The sequence below is a fragment of the Maniola hyperantus genome, chromosome Z, assembly GCF_902806685.2.
Source record: "Maniola hyperantus chromosome Z, iAphHyp1.2, whole genome shotgun sequence".
Taxonomy (NCBI): Eukaryota; Metazoa; Arthropoda; class Insecta; order Lepidoptera; family Nymphalidae; genus Maniola; species Maniola hyperantus.
The window spans coordinates 11492032-11511403 of NC_048564.1; the positions used below are offsets into that span (position 1 = coordinate 11492032).

General features: G+C 39.7%; 1 protein-coding gene across 1 annotated transcript in view; it reads left to right on the top strand.

Annotated features, from left to right (window-relative positions):
• The window catches only part of Dhc16F (Dynein heavy chain at 16F), a 68198-nt gene that overhangs the window by 21565 nt on the left and 27261 nt on the right, over positions 1 to 19372 (top strand). The window contains exons 24-46 of the mRNA XM_034983791.2: positions 3 to 162; positions 1602 to 1747; positions 2681 to 2832; positions 3830 to 4022; positions 4987 to 5126; positions 5610 to 5795; positions 6402 to 6557; positions 7112 to 7339; positions 7782 to 8002; positions 8526 to 8737; positions 8906 to 9018; positions 9629 to 9771; positions 10355 to 10547; positions 11114 to 11337; positions 11637 to 11892; positions 12242 to 12432; positions 13227 to 13399; positions 14064 to 14247; positions 15317 to 15482; positions 16132 to 16293; positions 17076 to 17162; positions 17540 to 17629; positions 18618 to 18814. Coding sequence (XP_034839682.1) covers positions 3 to 162; positions 1602 to 1747; positions 2681 to 2832; positions 3830 to 4022; positions 4987 to 5126; positions 5610 to 5795; positions 6402 to 6557; positions 7112 to 7339; positions 7782 to 8002; positions 8526 to 8737; positions 8906 to 9018; positions 9629 to 9771; positions 10355 to 10547; positions 11114 to 11337; positions 11637 to 11892; positions 12242 to 12432; positions 13227 to 13399; positions 14064 to 14247; positions 15317 to 15482; positions 16132 to 16293; positions 17076 to 17162; positions 17540 to 17629; positions 18618 to 18814 — 3973 coding nt within the window. The remainder of the gene's footprint in view (positions 1 to 2; positions 163 to 1601; positions 1748 to 2680; positions 2833 to 3829; positions 4023 to 4986; positions 5127 to 5609; positions 5796 to 6401; positions 6558 to 7111; positions 7340 to 7781; positions 8003 to 8525; positions 8738 to 8905; positions 9019 to 9628; positions 9772 to 10354; positions 10548 to 11113; positions 11338 to 11636; positions 11893 to 12241; positions 12433 to 13226; positions 13400 to 14063; positions 14248 to 15316; positions 15483 to 16131; positions 16294 to 17075; positions 17163 to 17539; positions 17630 to 18617; positions 18815 to 19372) is intronic.

The window sequence follows — 19372 nt, forward strand, 5'->3', positions numbered from 1 at the left end:
AGGTTTGGATTACAAAATGATGGGACGATTCTTCTCCGGATTAGCCACTTCGGGCGCATGGTGCTGCTTCGATGAGTTTAATCGCATTGATATCGAGGTGCTTTCTGTGATCGCTCAACAACTTATTACTATCCGAAATGCCAAGGTTGCCAAACAGTCCCGGTAAGTTATTGTGGCTAATTATATGGTTTACAAACTCATGAACAAAATTAGAGGTTTAAATCATCATCATCATCATCATCAACCGATAGACGTCCACTGCTGGGCATAGGACTTCCACATGCCACGGTCTTGCGCCGCCTGAATCCAGCAGCTACCTGCGACCCGTCTGATGTCGTCTGTCCACCAAGTGGGGAGTCTTCCGATGTGAGGTCGCCATTCCAGCACCTTGGAACCCCCACGTATATCGGTTTTATGAACTACTAGCTGATCCCCGCGGCTTCGCCCGCGTAGATTTAGGTTTTTAAAGATCCCGTATAGCCTATGTCACTCAGGAATAATGTAGCTTTCTACTGGTGAAAGAATTTTTAAAATCGGTTCAGTAGTTCTAAAGATTACCCCCTACAAACAAACTTAACGACATTACCTCTTTATATAATACAACGGGCCGTGCAGCAGAAATCGTAATATTTTAATTTCGCCATAACTTCAAAACCAAACGTCCAATTTTAATCATTCAAAGACCAAATATTATCTCCATAAACTGTTCTTAGTGATGAAATCATTTATTTTGATAAGGATTAATAGCATGAGTAAAATAAACGCGTTTAAATGTAGTCCAAAAAAAATTCAAGATTTTTAAATAAAAAAATGGTTGCTGTGCCTCACTCGACATAGATGGGTATAGTGTGTCGCGGACTTTTTTGTAGATATTTATAAGATCTACAATTAATTAGAACATTTTATGGTTCTATCTTTTATAGTTTAGGCAGCGTACGCAAAATAAGTAACTTTTCTGGTTGATTTTTTACACCTTGTGTCCGAAAAAACCCAAATATCTTACGGAACCCTATTTTTTTCCAAAATAAAATATAACCTATGTTACTCGTGGATAATGTAGCTTTCGAATGGTGAAAGAATTTTTAAAATCGGTCCAGTAGTTTTTGAGCCTATTCAGTACAAACAAACAAACAAACAAACAAACAAACAAACAAAGTTTTCCTCTTTATAATATTAGTGTAGATGTGCATTTCCACTTCAGCTTCGCAACCCGTTGGGCTATGTCGGTAACTCTAGTGCTCCTACGGATCTCCTCATATTTGATTGGATCACGTAGAGAAACTCCAAGCATAGCTCTCTCCATCGCCCGCTGAGTGACTGAGCTTTCTTATGAGGCCCATAGTTAGCGACCATGTCTTGGATCCATATGTCATCACTGGCAACACGAACTGTTCGAAAACTTTGGTCTTCAAGCACTGAGGGTTTTTTTCCAGCACGGAGGAAGAGGTCTAAATGCGGCTACTTAATTCTGTTGCTTACAATCTCTAAACTACTCGTAAATTGACGAGTACTCTGTCATTTGTATGGGATTATGTACGTAACATAGAGAGCACTCGATAGCTCAACGCCGTTAGTGATGATATGTTTGATATATTTCACAGTTTCATGTTTGAAGGGCGCGAAATCAAACTTGTACGGACATGTGCGGCTTTCATTACTATGAACCCTGGTTACGCAGGCCGAACTGAGTTGCCGGACAATCTGAAAGCGCTTTTTCGTCCTATATCTATGATGGTACCAGATTACGGTAAGGTTAATCTTCTTTTTTTATTCATTCATTTATTCACTGATTCATTAGATTAATACCGGAGTACCAGTTCAGACTAGAATATAAAAGAAATAAGTATTTTTGCTCAAATCAACTTTTACCAATATTTTTGAATCGTCAAATGCATCTACCATTGGTTCGGAATGCCTTTCTTTCCAAAAAAAAAAAAAACCAGCAAAAAAACTCTGAGTTTTCTAAAGTGCGTGAAGCCTGCCGGCGATGGGTTGACATGATGATGATGATGATGATGATGATGATGATGATGTTGAATGTAAAGTATGATCAAAGTTGAATATACAATAATAATACTACTTTTATAAGCTCCATTGCCTTTTCTCAGTATTTTTTTTTTTAAAAGATAATTGCTTTGGAATAGTCAAATTAGATGAAGTAAAAGAAGAAAGAAATAATGTATTAGTGGCAGATCAAAATGATAGAATCCAGAGATGTAATATGGGTTAATAAAAAAAAAACATATTGGAAAAGGGGCTGATGAAGAACCTTTTTGGAATGTTGGTGGGAGAAGGGAGAAAAAGACATGGCGTGGGACGATGGACACCAAAAAAAGGGTTGAGTGAAAAAGTTGTACTGTGGACAGTAAAAAAAAGGATGTATTTAGAGTTTTATTTAGGTATTTATTATACACTAGCTGATGCCCGCAACTTCGTACGCGTGGATTTAGATTTTTAAAAATCCCGTGGGAACTCTTTGATTTCCCGGGATAAAAAGCCTATGTCACTTTCCAGGTCTTTAACTATACCCATGCAAAAAATAGCGTCGATCCGTTGCTCTGTTGCGTCGTGATTGAAGGACAAACCAACGAACCAACAAACCAACAAACAAACACACTTTCACATTTATAATAATATGGGTAATATGGGTATGGGTACTGATATGGGTACTGATTATTAGCTTTGATTGCGGAAGTGATCCTGTACTCGGAAGGGTTCGAGTCCTCAAAAGGACTTGCTAAGAAGATGGTGCAGATGTACAAGTTGTCCAGCGAACAACTGTCCAAACAAGACCACTATGACTTTGGGATGAGGGCCGTCAAAAGTGTGCTCGTATGTATTAAGCTGTTCATCTCTATATATAAAAATGAATCGCTGTATGTGTTGCTGATCGCAAATCTCGAGAACAGCTGAACCGATTTCGCTAATTCTTTTTTTATAATATTCCTATTTAAAATTTAAAAAATTGCCTGAAAACGAATCGACTGTTAGGCGGTACGAAGTTCGCCGGGGCAGCTAGTTCTAAATAATTTTAAATACATATCAAAAATTGCAGACCGGCAGGAATCGAACCCGCGTCTCCTGTAATCGCGCCCGACGCTCTGACCACTAAGCTACGGCACGCTTTAGTTTAGTTTAGTTTAATATTCTTTATTGTACATCAAAAAGAAAAGACACAAAAAGAAACATGTAAAAGAAGAACATACAATTAGCAGCCTTATCGCTGTGAAGCGATCTCTACCAGGCAACTAGGTTGAAGAGGATTTAAAGGCTAGTGAGACTGGGTTTAAGGTGTACGTAAGTTGTAAGGGAACATAAAGATAATAATTATAATATAAGTAATATGTATATTAATAGGCACAGAAATGCCTTAATAATAATATATAGATAAAGATATACACAGGTACATATATAATACATAATATATATACATATATTCATATATAATATAATGATAGATGAGTAATAAATATACGCATGCTGCCAATGACGGAATTAATTGTGATATGTATGTTCACTCAGTACTGAAGTGACTGTTTATGCCATCTGGTAGCGACACTTTTGCAATTATCGAAACTACTTTCAAGGCCCATATTACAATGCAGCTCTTTGAACGGGAAATGACATATTTGTTTTTTCACTCTGTGTGCAAAAGCTCAGTAGTGGGAGGGCGGGCGGTGCATGTAGCATGCTGCAAGTTGCACCATACAGATTCGACCTGTTTCAGCGGATTAAAGCAAATTAAGCTTTTGGTTCATTGTAGGTATACACCCTAGCACTACTCATTTTTCTTACTGTTTTCTAGTATTAAGTATGTCTCTCATGATAGGTTATGGCCGGAGCTTTGAAACGTGCGAGTCCGGACCAGCACGAAGAGAAGACACTGTTATGCGCACTAAACGACAGTAACTTGCCCAAGTTCCTGGCTGCGGATGCTATACTCTTTGCTGGCATCCTCTCGGACTTGTTTCCGGGGGTCGATCTGCCAGTGCGAGACTATGGCATCATGGTGGATGCTATCCGTAAGTCAGACAAGCTTCACGGTCACAGAACTTAGAATAAGGTACTTAATAGAAATGGCAACTGCTGTGGTTGATTATTTAATATCGAGACAATGTGGATAATTCCGTTGTACACAATCTCTAAACTAAACTAAAATGACACGTCTAAATCTATTGCTATCTTTTTCATAACGTTGCTTGCGGGAAAGGATAACATTAGATTTAAACCTGTTAATTTAGTTTAGTTTAGAGCTGATTCAGTACAAGAGAGTCGGCCCCAGTGTGTAGCCAATTTTGAGCAATTCTTAGTTATAAGATGTGAAGTGTGGCACAATTTAAGAAATAAACGTTTTTCTTTCAACATCCATACTAACATTATAATTGCGAAAGTGTGTCTGTCTGTCTGCTAGCTTTTCACGCCCAACAGTATAACCGATTTTGTAGAAATTTGGTACAGAGTTACCTTACATCACGGCGAAAGACATAGGCTTCCTATTCCACGTTGGCATGATTTGTACAGTAAATTAAATAAGGCCAGCTTTAAGTTGTATTGTAATACTAGCTGCCCCGGCAAACATCGTACCGCCTAACAGTCGATCCTTTTTCAGGCAATTTTTTAAATTTTTCTCTCCGTAAGAACCATCCTCGTACTTCAAATTATATTATACTAGCTGATCCCCGCGGCTTCACCCGCGTAGATTTAGGTTTTTAAAGATCCCGTATAGCCTATGTCACTCAGGAATAATGTAGCTTTCTACTAGTGAAAGAAATTTTAAAATCGGTTCAGTAGTTTTAAAGATCACCCCCTGCAAACAAACTTAACGACATTACCTCTTTATATAATAGTATAGAAAAAAAAAATTAGGAAAATTGGTTCAGCTGTTTTCGTGATTTGCGATGAGCAACACATTTAGTGATTCAATTTTATATTATAGAAGATATTGAATCTTTTTATAATTGTTTATCATTGTTTCACAAAATATAGAAGAGATATTACTGGAAAGAAAACTGCAAATTATGGATTGTCAAATCCGTAAAGTGATCCAGCTGCACGAGACGATGATCGTCCGCTGGGGGGTGATGCTCGTAGGACCAACTGGTGGCGGCAAAACCGTGGTCTTACATGTTAGTGTATTAACATATTATTATATTTTCATCAAAGCGACTGCCTACACAACTTTATTAAATATCACTTGCTTTAACGGTGAAGGAAAACATCCATTCATCTCCATTATATTCTTAAGGGCAATTATGCACTCATCCGATCCAAGTCCAAGTCTCTATTTCTACTAATAGAACTATTTGTATGTACCTATGACGAAAATATTTATTATATACGTATTTTTACGGTTTCGGATCGGATGAGTGCGTGACCGCTCTAAATATGTGTGAAGTCTGCCAATCCACACTGGGAAAGCGTGGCTGACTGTAGACCCTTCCCATTTTAAGAGGAGACCCTTACTCAGTAGTGGGTGATCATGACTGCCAACACGATCTAGATTTATCACTTGGTGTGATGGCAGTCAAGCGCAAGTCTACTAAAAAAGGGGTTAAGCAAAATTAGGTATCAAGTATACTTAAGTACTTTGTAATGATAATTGGTTTTAGGTATTAGGAGACACATATACTCGTCTGTATGAAAAAGAAGTACCAGGGCCAGAATACCAGGTCGTACACAAATACATCATGAATCCCAAAAGCCTCAGCATAGGAGAGCTGTATGGTGAAGTAAACTTACAAACCCTAGAGTGGCACGACGGCATACTACCGTTATCTCTCAGAACCGCTGTTCAGGTAACAGAAACTGAAAAAAAAAAAACTTAAACAAATTCGACTGTAGCACTTCAACTCCATTGATGTCTGCATCATTCTCAGAGTGGTCGTAATCTTCATCATCGTCACAGCAGCTTTTCCTTATACTAGCTGATACCCGCGACTTCATACGCGTGGATTTAGATTTTTAAAAATCCTATGGGAAGTCTTTGACTTCCCGGGATAAAAAGTAGCCTATGTCACTCTCCACTCCAGGTCTTTAACTATACCCATGCAAAATATCATTTCGCTCTGTTGCGACGTGATTGAAGGACAAACCAACAAACCAACAAACAAACACACTTTCACATTTATTATAAGGGTTCTCATAAAACATGGACATGTAGGATCTAAATTCTACAATATACCTACCACTGACTTCCATAATGTTTTCAAAGGTGTGTGAAGTCTACCAATCCGCACATGGCCAGCGTGGTAGAGTATGGCCAAAGCCCTTCTCACTCTGAGAGGAGACCCGTGCTCTGTAGTGAGCCGGAGATGAGTTGATCATGATGACAGATATTCGATGTCAGCCGCGTCCCATAATAATTTGTTTACGCCTTAACACTTGCTTCTGAAAACTTTTAGTGTGAAACCGCAGACCACCAGTGGTTAATCTGCGATGGTCCAGTAGACGCCGTTTGGATCGAGAATATGAACACAGTGCTTGACGATAACAAGATGTTGTGTCTCTCAAACTCTGAGCGTATAAAGCTTACTCCCTACGTGCATATGCTCTTTGAGGTACTTACAAGTTACAGCTATGCACACTATGAAGAGCCGTGATAGCCCAGTGGTTAAGACGTCCGCCTCCTATTCGGGAGGTTGGAGATTCGATCGAGCATATAAAACTTACAATGCGCAGTATTACCCACTTACAAATCAAAAAGCAGAAAACTAAAGATACGTGACATTGTAGTGGTTAGGTATGCCGTTACAGCGCTGTTTTTATTTATTTATAGACTAGTGCTTTCATCTAACTTCATCTTGTCATTGAATAGAAAAAGCCTCGTCATTTTAATTTTCGTAGGAGACTTGACTGAGGCTAGGTTTCCACCTAAGCGGAGAGGAGAAGAGATTCATTCGATCGATCGGCCAATCAGATTTTTAAAAGGTGACGTGATGTTTCTTCACGTCATATATTAAGTCTGATTAGGTGAAAACCGGGCCTGAAACAAAACTGCAGTACTGTCTCACTCACCCGTACGGATGTTTCATCACCGCGTTTGGTTTTTTTTTTCCTTTTAGGTTCCTATCCCAAACGCCCGTTATTAAGCTTAGAAAAACTCGTTTTAAAGGTTGCGGACTTGGCTCAAGCATCACCAGCTACGGTTTCCCGATGTGGCATGGTGTATATTGACCCGAGTGATATGGGCTACCTGCCGTATGTGCGGTCATGGCTTGACGAAGCCGTCGAGAAAAATCTCTTCACCCAAGAGAATTGGGAGTTTGTCTACGAGCTGTTTAAGATGCTCGAAGTTGGAATTGTGCACGTCCATACGAAGTGTAGTGTTGGTATTAAACAGGTAAGATAAGTAATATAATATGACTCTTATATCAAAGCAGGATTTTTATTTTTATTAAATGACTACTACCATACTAGGCACTTGCACCGAAAACTAAATGTTATCAGTTTACAGAAAGAAAAAATTTGAAAAACTAATAATATCACTTGTGGCTGAATATTTTTTTAAGTCAAATAGTCGTTTGTGGTTCTCTACACACTTCCAATAGTCTAGTTATATACATGCTGACCAGACTGACTGACTGACTGATCTATCAACGTACAGCTCAAATTACTGGACAGATTGAGCTGATATTTGGCATGCAGATAGCTTTTATGACGTAGACATCCGCTAAGAAAGGATTTTTGAAAATTCAACCCCTAAAGGGGTAAAATAAGTGTTTGAAATTTGTTAGTCCACGTGGACGAAGCCGCGGTAACAAGCTAGTTTATCTATAAAACAGGTGGATATAAGCAAGGTGGCTGCCCTGTGCTGCCTACTAGGTGCGTTATTGTCAGAGCAAGGTGACCGTTTTGCTGACAAGGCGGCCGTCAAAGTGTACATCGCCCACTGTTTCATCTTTTGTTACGTTTGGAGTATTGGTGGCAACATCCTTGAGACGAATCGTAAACCCTTTGAGGAGCTCATCAAGAGGCAGTTCGAGACTTTTGAGGAAGCAGAATAGTAAGTAGCTAAACGGCTGAATACTGAAATCCATACTAATATTATTCATATCAATACTAATATTATAAATGCGAAAGTGTGTCTGTCTGTCTGTCTGCTAGCTTTTCACGGCCCAACCATTCAACGGATTTTGATAAAATTTGGTACAGAGTTAGCTTGTATCCCGGGGAAGGACATAGGCTACTTTTCATCTCGGAAAATTGATGAGTTCCCACAATTTAAAACCTAAATCCACGCGTACGAAGTCGCGGGCATCAGCTAATCTCCATATAAATTAAAAAAAACTTTCCTCCTAGTTCTAGAGAGTCCTATATTAACTTCTCTCTATGGATAGAGTATATGTCGTTGACAAACACAGTATCTCCTATCTTTCACAGTATGTTTTATTCACAGTATTCTTATTCCTAGGGAATGTAAAATTTTATTGTGTTTGATTGATGAAATTCAATAATAATTAACTGAGAACCTATCTAGATTTGTATGGAGCATGCTACGGATACACCTATCTTTAAATGCATTTTAGTTATCCGCAAGGCTTCAATTTCTTCGATATGTTTATGGACACAAAGCAACGTAAATTGAAAGTGTGGGCGGAGATCATACCGCAGTTTTTATACGACAGCAATAGGCCATTCTTTGAAACTCTCGTACCAACTATTGACACCGTTCGCTATGGATACCTCTTTGAAAAACTCCTTGCTGTTGGAAAACCTGTCATGTTCACAGGAAATACTGGTAAGATCATGGTTATTTTTCATAGCATTTGTAAGAAATTTAAGATAATTGTCAAAGAATTTATCTAATTTTCTGCAGTGTGAAAGTAAGTTCGTCACATACGAGGACCTGTCAAACATTCACAATTTTTTTTTGGTTCAAATTCACGGTCAAGTTTTGCCTTTACAGGTGTTGGGAAAACATGCATAGCTGCCGAAATTTTAAAGAAAATGTCATCAACGGGCTTATTTATTCCTGTAATACTAAACTTTTCGGCGCAAACTAGCAGCCCTCGTACACAGGTTACCTAATAATTGATTTCTATACTTTCCATTTATTATTTTTGAATCCTAATATGTTTTAAGTCGGTTTGCTTTCTGAAAATGGATACAGAAATTGAATTAAGTATTCGTCTACACGACAAGGCTAACTAGAAATCGATTTACGGTGGTTACGCACTCATCCGATCCGAGTCCGTGAAAATACCTCCCTTTTTGTTTTGTGTGAGAGTTTATGACATATCTCGTAGATAATCACTGGTATCCTCACGGATTACGGGTAGGACTCGGATGGCGGAAGTGCAGTGCGTAATCGCCGTTAGGCTTATGACTTTTGCGCTACGCCTCAAGAAGTTTTTTATGAGATTGAGTATAGATAAACTTCTATCGTAAAATTCCACTTTTAGAAATTACCTTTGTCAAAGTTTATCAAGTTTCTCTTCTTCAAGTCCAGTCTTTATATTTTAAGGATAACTAAGAAAAGCAATCAACGAAGTTTTTTCATGTTTTTTTTATTTATGGGAACAGCATTTCTGTTATTTTTGCCCTTGGATTAGAGACAGGTTAATTTTACTATTCAAAAAACTTGTATTTTTTTAAATTACTTCCTAATTTATTCTATAAATTATTTTAGGAAGTGATCGAACTACGTCTCGATAAAAGGTCTAGAAAAGCAATAGGTGCACCACTTGGGAAGAAAGTCGTAATTTTCATAGATGACGTAAATATGCCACGCCTGGATGTGTATGGTGCCCAGCCTACTATTGAGTTGCTTAGGTTTGTTAAACACTCCATGTTAGATTGAGGACTAAAATCGTACTTTGAAAATGACAATTGGCACAATATAGAGCAAAAATGGCAAGTACCTACGTTCTCAAAACGTATGCACTATGTTAGGCAATTCACACTTGGTTAGCCTGGTTTTTACCTTAAACGACTTCCCTGGCGCGGTGGTAAGCACTGTGGTCTTATTTTAGTGGGAGGTCACGGATTCGATTCCTGGCATTAATAATTCTAAATTTCTGGTCTGGTCTGGTGAGAGGCTTCAGCCGTGGCTAGTTACCACCCTACCAGTAAAGCCGTGCTGCTAAGCTATTTAGCGTTCCGGTACGACGCCGGGTAGGAATCGTAGGTGCATGGGTTTAATAAAAACTGCCATACCCCTTCCAGGTTAGCCCGCTCCCATCTTAGACTGCATCATCCCTTACCACCAGGTGAGATTGCAGTCAAGAGCTAACTTGTATCTGAATAAACAAATAAAAATGGTAAACCATACGCGAAACATTTTGAGAGGAGACCCGTTAGTAATCGAGCGGCACTGGGTTGTGAAGTTGATGAATTTGTTGCACGATTTTCACAGGCAATTCCTCGACTTCGGCGGGCTTTATGATCGTGACAAGCTATATTGGAAGAATATTTTAGATGTGGTGCTATCCTGCGCTTGTGCACCACCGGGAGGTGGACGCAATCCGCTAACTGCACGTTTTGTTCGCCATTTTGCCATGTTCTACATTTCAGCACCTAATTCTGATGCTATGAAGACTATATTTAAGGTAAGAGACTATGGCAAATCTTCTGCGTTTCGATCTTCTGTATTTCGGTCAACAAATCACTAACTTTAATGATGGATTGATTGAAATTTGAAGTATAGATCAATTGAAGGCTTATATAATACCTTAAAACTACTGAAACAGTTTGAAAGATATTCATGCGTTCACAGTATCTAATATTGACTTTTATTAAAGCTTTCGATACTTATTGCAAATAAATTCATTTAATCCGGTTTGTTAGAACCCAAAATACCATATAGGTAGTCTGACTAGAATTTCACGTGCGTGAATGACTAGCGCAAAATCTAGCAAATACAAATACCTAAATAACTCACTATTCGCGCATCGATTAATGTTTTTCAAAATATCTTATGCAATTAGAAAATCATTATTTTTACGGAATAAAAATTATTCAGTGATCTTTTCCAGGTGTGTATAAATAAGCTTTAAGCCAGATTTCGCTGAAATTGATTGAGTTGTTATGGTGTAAAGAAAAAACTAACATAAAAAATGGTTTACGGACTGCCAATAAAAGTATGGGCACATTTTTAAAGACTATAATTTTACAGGCAATTCTATCCGGCCACATGGAGGACTTCGTAACAGAAGTGTCCGTTTTGGGTGAGCCAATAGTTAACGCGGCAGTAGAAGTTTACTTGAAGATTTGCGCGGAGCTGCTACCGACGCCCGCGAAGTCTCACTACGTCTTCAACTTGAGAGATCTATCCAAGTCTATGCAGGGAGTGTTACAGGCTGATGCCGCCTACATGCGGGCCCCACAAGGCATGCTGAGGTAAATCAGTTCAATTTAAAGTCAATTCAAAAAATCCAAAGAAGATGTCTTTGGATTGTGATATTATTGTAGCTTAGATATTGACGACCTCCTTGGTTCAGTGGTCTTATAAGGTGCCGGGTTCGATTCTCAGCAGGAGCAGTTTCTGAATTTATAATTTTTAGAATTATCTGGTCTGGTGGGAGGCTACGGCTGTGGCTAATTTAAACCCTATCCTTGTCCTTGTCTATGGGTCCCAAAATGTTTGTCCCAAAGCTTTGATTTGAACTACACAAATAGTAACCTAAAAATACTTTCAGGTTGTTCTATCACGAATGCCTTCGAGTTTTCCATGACCGTTTGATCAATATAGAAGATAAGAGCTACTTCTACCGCCTGATGAGTACTGTATGCCAAAAGAACTTTCAGCAACCCATCCTAGATATTCCGGACACGCCGATCATTGAACAACCACCACTACTACTCTTCGGGGATTTCATGAACTCCGCAATTCCTAAAGAAAATAGGCAGTACCAAGAAATACCGGATATTGAAAAGCTTATGACAGTTTTAAAGGTAAATTTAGCAGACTTGGATTTAAATGTCCAGCATTCATTTGACGAGACGTTGTTGATTAATATTTGATTTTTTTAATTTCCACCAAATAAGTAAAAAACCAGTCAAGTGCAAGTTGGATTCGCCCGCGAAGAGTTCCGAACAATCGTACAAGAAATTACCATTTTTTGCAAGCCTGAGTTTTCTTCATAATGCTCTCAAAAGTGTGTGAAGTCTGCCAAACCGCACTTGGCCAAAACCTACCTCATCTGTGAAAAAGACCCGTGCGTGAGCCAGCGATGGGTTGATCCAACATGATCAATCCATCGCCGGTTTATGATATACATAAAATTGGTCTGAATTTATTTAGGAATACCTAGAAGACTACAATTCTGTGGCCCGTGCTGAGATGCATCTGGTACTCTTCCGTGACGCGGTGGAGCATGTAGTCCGTGTGGCGCGCGTGTTCCGTGCGGAAAGAGGGCACTGCCTCATGGTGGGTCCCGGAGGCTCCGGCAGAAGTTCTGTTGCCACGCTCGCTGGACACGTGAATGAATGCAAGTCAGTAACTTTTTATCAACTGCTAGATGTCCACTGCTATAAGTTTCTTATGCAGATTGCCACACTCCACAATCTTACGCCTCCTGAATCCAGCAGCTCCCTGCGATTCGTTTGATGTTGTCTGTCCATCTAGTGGGGATATACCAATACCACGCCTTCTGCTGCAACGTCGCAATTCCAGCACCTTGGGATCCCAAAGTCTATCGGTTTTTCGAACTATGTGTCCTACCCATTGTCACTTCAGCTTCGCAACCCATTAGGCTATGTCGGCCCAGCTCAGTAACTTTTATTCTATTAAAATTATCTGCATCGTGATCCTCAACCCCTAGAACAAAGGTAAGAAAATATTTTTAAAGTTAAATCTTTCAGAGATCTCTCATCAGAGGGTTTCAATAGTCACCTCATACCTCCGTCATAAGAGACGCTCAATGGCACCATAATCTTCTACTGTCATCCAAACCACATGTAGTTGTAAAATTCATTTCAAATCGACTACTGGAACTCGCAAAAAAATTAGTCAACAATTGCGATGGAACGTCAACCATCTTATTGCTTCACTCTCTGTCCTTTGAAAATCGTGGCTCTTCTTTGATTCGATTCTTTCTACTATGTTCTTCGATTTTGCTCTATTCCTTGCCACGTGGATTGCATCGCAAAGAGGTGTGTCGACTGCTTCTTTTATTTAGTCTTGGGCTATGTCTGCAGGGTCCCTTTCCTTTGATCTTACCAGTGACCATGAGTTTTCAGCCAATTAACCTACTAAAAAGCTTTTAAAAAGTGAAAAATATTGGCAGATGTATGGGTATGGAGATAAAACGCAACTACGATACGCCGGAATTCCACGATGACTTACGTAAAATGTACATGCGCGCGGGTGTCGCTGGTGAGGACACCGTATTCCTCTTCACCGACACGCAGATCACCAAGGAGGAATTCCTGGAGGACATCAATAACATGCTCAACTCAGGTTTCAATTTATTCATCCGCCTAGTTATCTAGGTCCCTGCTGGACATAGGTTTTGAGACGCCTGAGTTCCCTGCATGGCAAAAATCGAGTTTCTCTTTTCTACACTCGGGTCGCCAAGGAGAAGTTCCTGGAGGATATCACTACCTATATTATAAACGCAAAAGTGTGTTTGTTTATTTGTTTGTTAGTTTGTCCCTCAATCACATCGCAACGAAGCAACGGAGCTAACCCGATGCGGGCGAGCGCGGGTGACGTGCAGGTGTGCGGGGTGTCCTCCCGCCTCATACCACGATTGGCATCTTAACCTGTTATGGACTATACCTATACCAGAGTGAACTAGAGTCATGGAACTCTCAGTTTGATCCTGAATCGACGATATGACAAAATATGTTAGGCTATTTTGACGTAAAATCATTGGAAAATTTTACTACATTAGGGCCTGTGACAAAATATGTACTAACATGTGACACCCGCCAGAGACATCGAAGCCTCGACGTTTTGTTAGAAGTTCCCTAACCGTCCTGAACTGTGCCTATCTATCCGAGCATAGTGTATTGCAGTTGATGTATAGCTCTTAATATACAGAAGACGCCATATTAATAAAATTGTTCTAGTAAAAATAATGGAATATCAGTAAAGAAGGTACTTCTTTATTTTTGAATAGGTGAAGTACCGAATCTATTCGAGGGCGACTCGTATGAGCAAGTGCAAACGGGCTGTCGTGATGAGGCAGCCAAAGCCGGTGTCAATCCGGGCGACCGCGATGCAGTCTACTATTATTTTATCAACCGAGTGAGGGGAAAACTGCATTTGTGCATCTGCATGAGCCCAATTGGTGAAGCATTCAGGTATCTTTTAGCTCAGTGGCGCCACCCGGATCGGGGTTCCAGCTGAAAACGAGCGCTGTATGCTTTTGTGTATGTGGACCTATAGCATCATGCTGAGTTGGGTCCACAAATGACATAGTTCATTCCGGCGCTTCTTCTGCTTGAGGTTTATTGGCTACAATGCTGAAGTGTTAGATGCGCTGGGATAACCAAACCCTTAGGTAGCTACAACTGGGGATTTAGACGTGGTACAGTTTTGAAAGAATAAACGTTTTTTCTTTTTTTCTTTTTCTTTACTTTTTCAACTCCCTCAATAGACAAAATCCAGTTTTTATCTTTTAAATTATACCATAGGTTTTAGTTTTAACTAGCAATTGCTCGCGACTTCGTCCGCGTAAAATTTCTGGTTTCTCGTGCGATCTGAAATTTTCCCGCTGCTAAAGGCCTCACTTACCTACTCACTCAGTCTCACCTTATGGCACGGAACCATACCTAAATGCCAATTTTCATATCTCTAACTTCAAAACCATAGGATTTTCATATAACTTTACAACCCCCATTTCACCCCCTTAGGGGGAGAATTTAATAAGATCCTTTCTTATCTGATAACTACCACCTAGAAAGAACCTGCGTTTCAAGTTTCAAGTAAAAATAACAATAGTTAAAACTTTTCTATAAAAACTTTTCTCCCCTATTTTAACACTCTTAAGGGGGGAATTTCCCAAATTGAATAATACAGATTTTTATTATTTAAAGCTAATAACCTAAATGTCGATTTTCACGTCTCTAACTTCAAAAACATAGAACTTTCATACAACCTTCGACCCCCCCCTTTCCCACCCTTAGGGGGGGATGTTCTCAAAACCGTTTCTTAACTGACACCTACGTCCCAGAAAGAACCTACTTTCCAAATTTCAAGTTTGTAGACTTCATAGTTCCTGAGACTTCGTGATTAGTCAGTGAGTGAATGAGTGGTATTTTTCTCTTATATATTTAGATAAAGGAGATTAATACTGCACAGGCACGGTTTGTATCAGACTATAAATATTTTCTTAAGTAAAATTTCCTCTGTCTGTTTTATACTTTGTAGACGAAGATGCCGTATGTTTCCATCACTTGTCAATTGCTGCACCATCGATTGGTTCACCAAATGGCCGCCAGAGGCATTGCGCTCAGTGGCCCATCAGTGTTTACAACCACTGGGAAATGATGAGATAATAGAAAAGATCTCCACTATCGCTGTTTCTATGCATGAGGTTAGCTCTATCTTTGGTTATCTAGAGTAGCGGGGCTGTCACATATTATTAGTAGAGGCCTCTATATTTTTTAAAGAATATTAGCCACTTGCTGATATCCGCGACTTCGTATGCGTGGATTTAGGTTTTTAAAAATCCCGTGGGAACTCTTTTATTTTCCGGGATAAAAAGTAGTCACTCTCCAGGTCTTAAACTATACCCATGCAAAAAATCACGTCAATCCGTTGCTCCGTTGCGAAGTAATTGAAGGACAAACCAACAAACCAACAAACAAACACACTTTCGCATTTATAACATGGGTAGTGATGTCAATCATATCTAATATTCCCCTTTCTCCTTCAACTAACTACTAACTAACTCAAACAAGCTAGCCGCTAAGCTGGCGGGTTGCAAAACTGAACCTCCTATCATCCTCATGATCAACCCATCGCCGGCTCACTACAGAGCACGGGTCTCCTCTCAGAGTGAGAATTGAGTGGAGACCCGTAACCAAAGCGACACGGAAAGCCCCGCACACTCGCATAATGCCCCGGGTGAGCGCGGGTGACGTGAGGGTGTGCGGGGCGTTCCTCCGCCTCATGCCCCGATTGCCATCTCAACCTGTCGCGGACTATAGATAGATGGGATAAATTACTGAATGTGTCATCAGGACGTGGATGTAATGACGAGCCGACTCTACGACGAGATGCGTCGCTACTTCTACACGACGCCGAGCAGCTACCTCGACTTACTAAAGCTCTACCTAACACTGCTTGACAAGAAGCAACAGGAGATACTGCGCGGTCGCGACAGAATTTCTTGCGGATTGCAGGTGTTATCTTTATTTCTAACTAGATGATGCCCGCGAATTTGTATGCGTGGATTTAGGTTTTTAAAGTCCCGTATTAACTTTTTGATTTTCCGGGATAAAGGTATCCTATATCAATTTCCGGAACACACAAATTTCATATCAATCGGTTAAACGGCTGCGCCTTTCAGAATCCCGTGGGAACTCTTTGATTTTCCGGGATAAAAAGTAGCCTATGTCCGTCTTTGGGATGTAAGCTAACACATCAAAATTGGTAAAATTGTTGGGCCGTGAAAAACTAGCAGACAGACACACTTTCGTTTTGACGTTATGACAATTTTTGTATTGGGGATCTGTTAAAATGTAAAATTTATCCGTTACATAAAATGTAGGTATCTGGAGGTTGTGAAACAGGCCCTAAGTCAGTTAGTCACCTTTATCTCTTAAATATTTAGCCCTTCACTAGCCACTTCAGCCCTTGTCTTTTCTAGACGTCTGGACCACCATGGTGGTTCGGAGTTTGCCTTCGTTGGCTTAACTGTTGGGAATGTGCGATCTCACGCTTTCTGAGTGGTGTTTATGTAATTTTCAATGATGGCATCCAGTTCTTGCTTGCATCGGACCAACATAGGCTACTTTTTGTACCGGAAAATAAAAAACTTCCCACGAGATATTAGTATTTATTAATATTTTTAAAAATGTATGTACGAGTATGTGCAATAATATAGTAAGTTCCCATACAATACAATAATATTTTCCCTTTTTCTATAGATTTGCTTAAATGTGCTAAATATTTCTTGTTTTAGAAACTGTACGAAACGTATGAAGTTGTGGGTGTGATGGAACAGCAAGTGCGTGATATGGAACCAATTCTCGCCAAAAAGGCAGCAGAGGTAACTGTACCTGAATCTATATTTAGCACTAGACGATGACCGCGACTTTGTCCGCGTGAATTTAGGTATTTTTTAATCTCGTGGGACCTCTTTGCTTTTCCGGGATAAAAAGTAGCCTATGTCATTTCCCGGTATGTCCCTGGAAAGGACATAGGGTAGTCTAACTCTGTACTAAATTTCATCAAAATCGGATAAACTGTTGGGATAATTTACAGTTGGTAACGAAAAGGCCAAATTCGGACCTCCAAAGTCGGTCATCTATCCAGTTACCGACTTTGGTCAACTTTGCTTAACAATCGCAATTCATGCGATTGATATGGGTTGTCACAATTATGCCACACGTCCCTGACTCCAACATAATGTAGGTTAAATTTCAGGGTAAAGCTCTCGTAGCACGGCTCAAAGTAGAACAAGCGGCAGCAGATGAAGTAAAGACAGCTGTTTTGAAAGACGAAGCCGCAGCCAAGGTAACATAATAATTTATTATTAACTAGCTGATGCACGCGACTTCGTCCGCGTGGATTTAGGTTTTTGAAAGTCCTGTGGGAACTCTTCAATTTTCCGGGATAAAAAGTAGCCTATGTCCTTCCCCGGAATGCAAACTCTCTTTACCAAATTTCGTTAAAATCGGTTGAATGGTTGAGCAGTGAAAAGCTAGCAGACCGACAGACAGACAGACAGACAGACAGACAGACACACTTTCGCATTTATAATATTAGTATGGAAGTATGGATTCCATTGTAACCACATCAGATCATCACTATGTTTAAGAACATCTCTCTTTAAGAACAAGTCTGATGCAAGTGTGAGCACTTGCATCAGATAAAGGCAATGCTAAATAATTGTTATCCGTAAAACAAGTGCTCGGTCATGCCAGAGCAGTTTACGCTTGGTTTGAATAGGTACCTGTTTGCTTTATAGTTTGTTTGATGGCGAGTTTTTTGTTGGTTGACTTACGCAGATGAATTTACTCAGCTTACAGCACTGAGGCATATCACCTGTTTACTAGTCTATACTCGTATATGCTTACTTTGGAGAGTATATGCTCAGAACCTTCACAACCTTTAGAGGCTCAATAGCTCAACTGGTAAAGGAATGGACTGAAAACCGAAAGGCTAGCGGTTCAAACCCCGCCCGTTGCACTATTGTCGTAACTTCTAGCACAAGCTTCACGCTTAGTTGGAGAGGAAATGGGAATAATTAGTCATTTAGCATGGCTAATTTTTTTTTTTTAAACCTTGTTTTTCCTTCAATTTTCTGCCATAGAACAGTGAGAATCCATGAACGTTGCCACCATAGCATGTGTGGTTGATATCCAATTCATTTATACGAAAAGTTTACGCTCGACTTTCACTAAGCAAAAGCATATCTCACAATAAAATAAAATGGTTCTAGGACAGGTATTCCAAACCAGTGATAGATTCATTTAATGATTATTTTTATAAAATACTGTAGATAAAAGCGGAAGAAGTAAAACAAATAGCCGATGAAGCTAAAGCGGATCTAGCGATGGCCATGCCAGCAATGGATGCAGCGCGAAATGCGCTTAAAGCACTCAACAAGGCCGATATCAATGAGCTAAAAGCTTTTCAGAAGCCGCCGACCCTTGTACGTTTTGTCATGGAACCAGTCTGCATACTGCTGGGCGCTAAGTAAGTAAAATTATAGTTGAATATCTCAAACCTAGACAAACAAAGCGGAGGTTCGCAAGTAAAACGGTGATTTTGGATAACAAATTCGTGAAAATGCAAGGAATGTCTTTAGCGTTATGCGCCAGGAAATTGGAAGGGTTAGTGACATTTTTGTGTCAGATTTCATGTCAAAAATACGATTATAGTCTTTTCACAGTTCACATAGAGAGTTAAAATGGCACGTGAGGAGTCAATTTTTACGGACTATACCTAAATATATATGTTTGCTGTAGGGAAATAACCCAGGATAGCCCGCTCCCATCTCAGACTACATCGTCACTTACCGCCAGGTGAGATCGCAGTCACGGGCTAACTTGTATCTGAATAGTAATAATAAAAAAACAGAAACAATACAAAGAATACTGAAATGCTTCTTAAAACTCATGCGTTAAAGAGTACTATAGCGTTATTTATCAATTGCCAAGATAATCTTTAACAAAAGAATATCTAAATTCTGTCAAAACGTCACAATATTTATTCCTTAATCAAAGATCAATTAGTGAATGATAAATCGGCCTT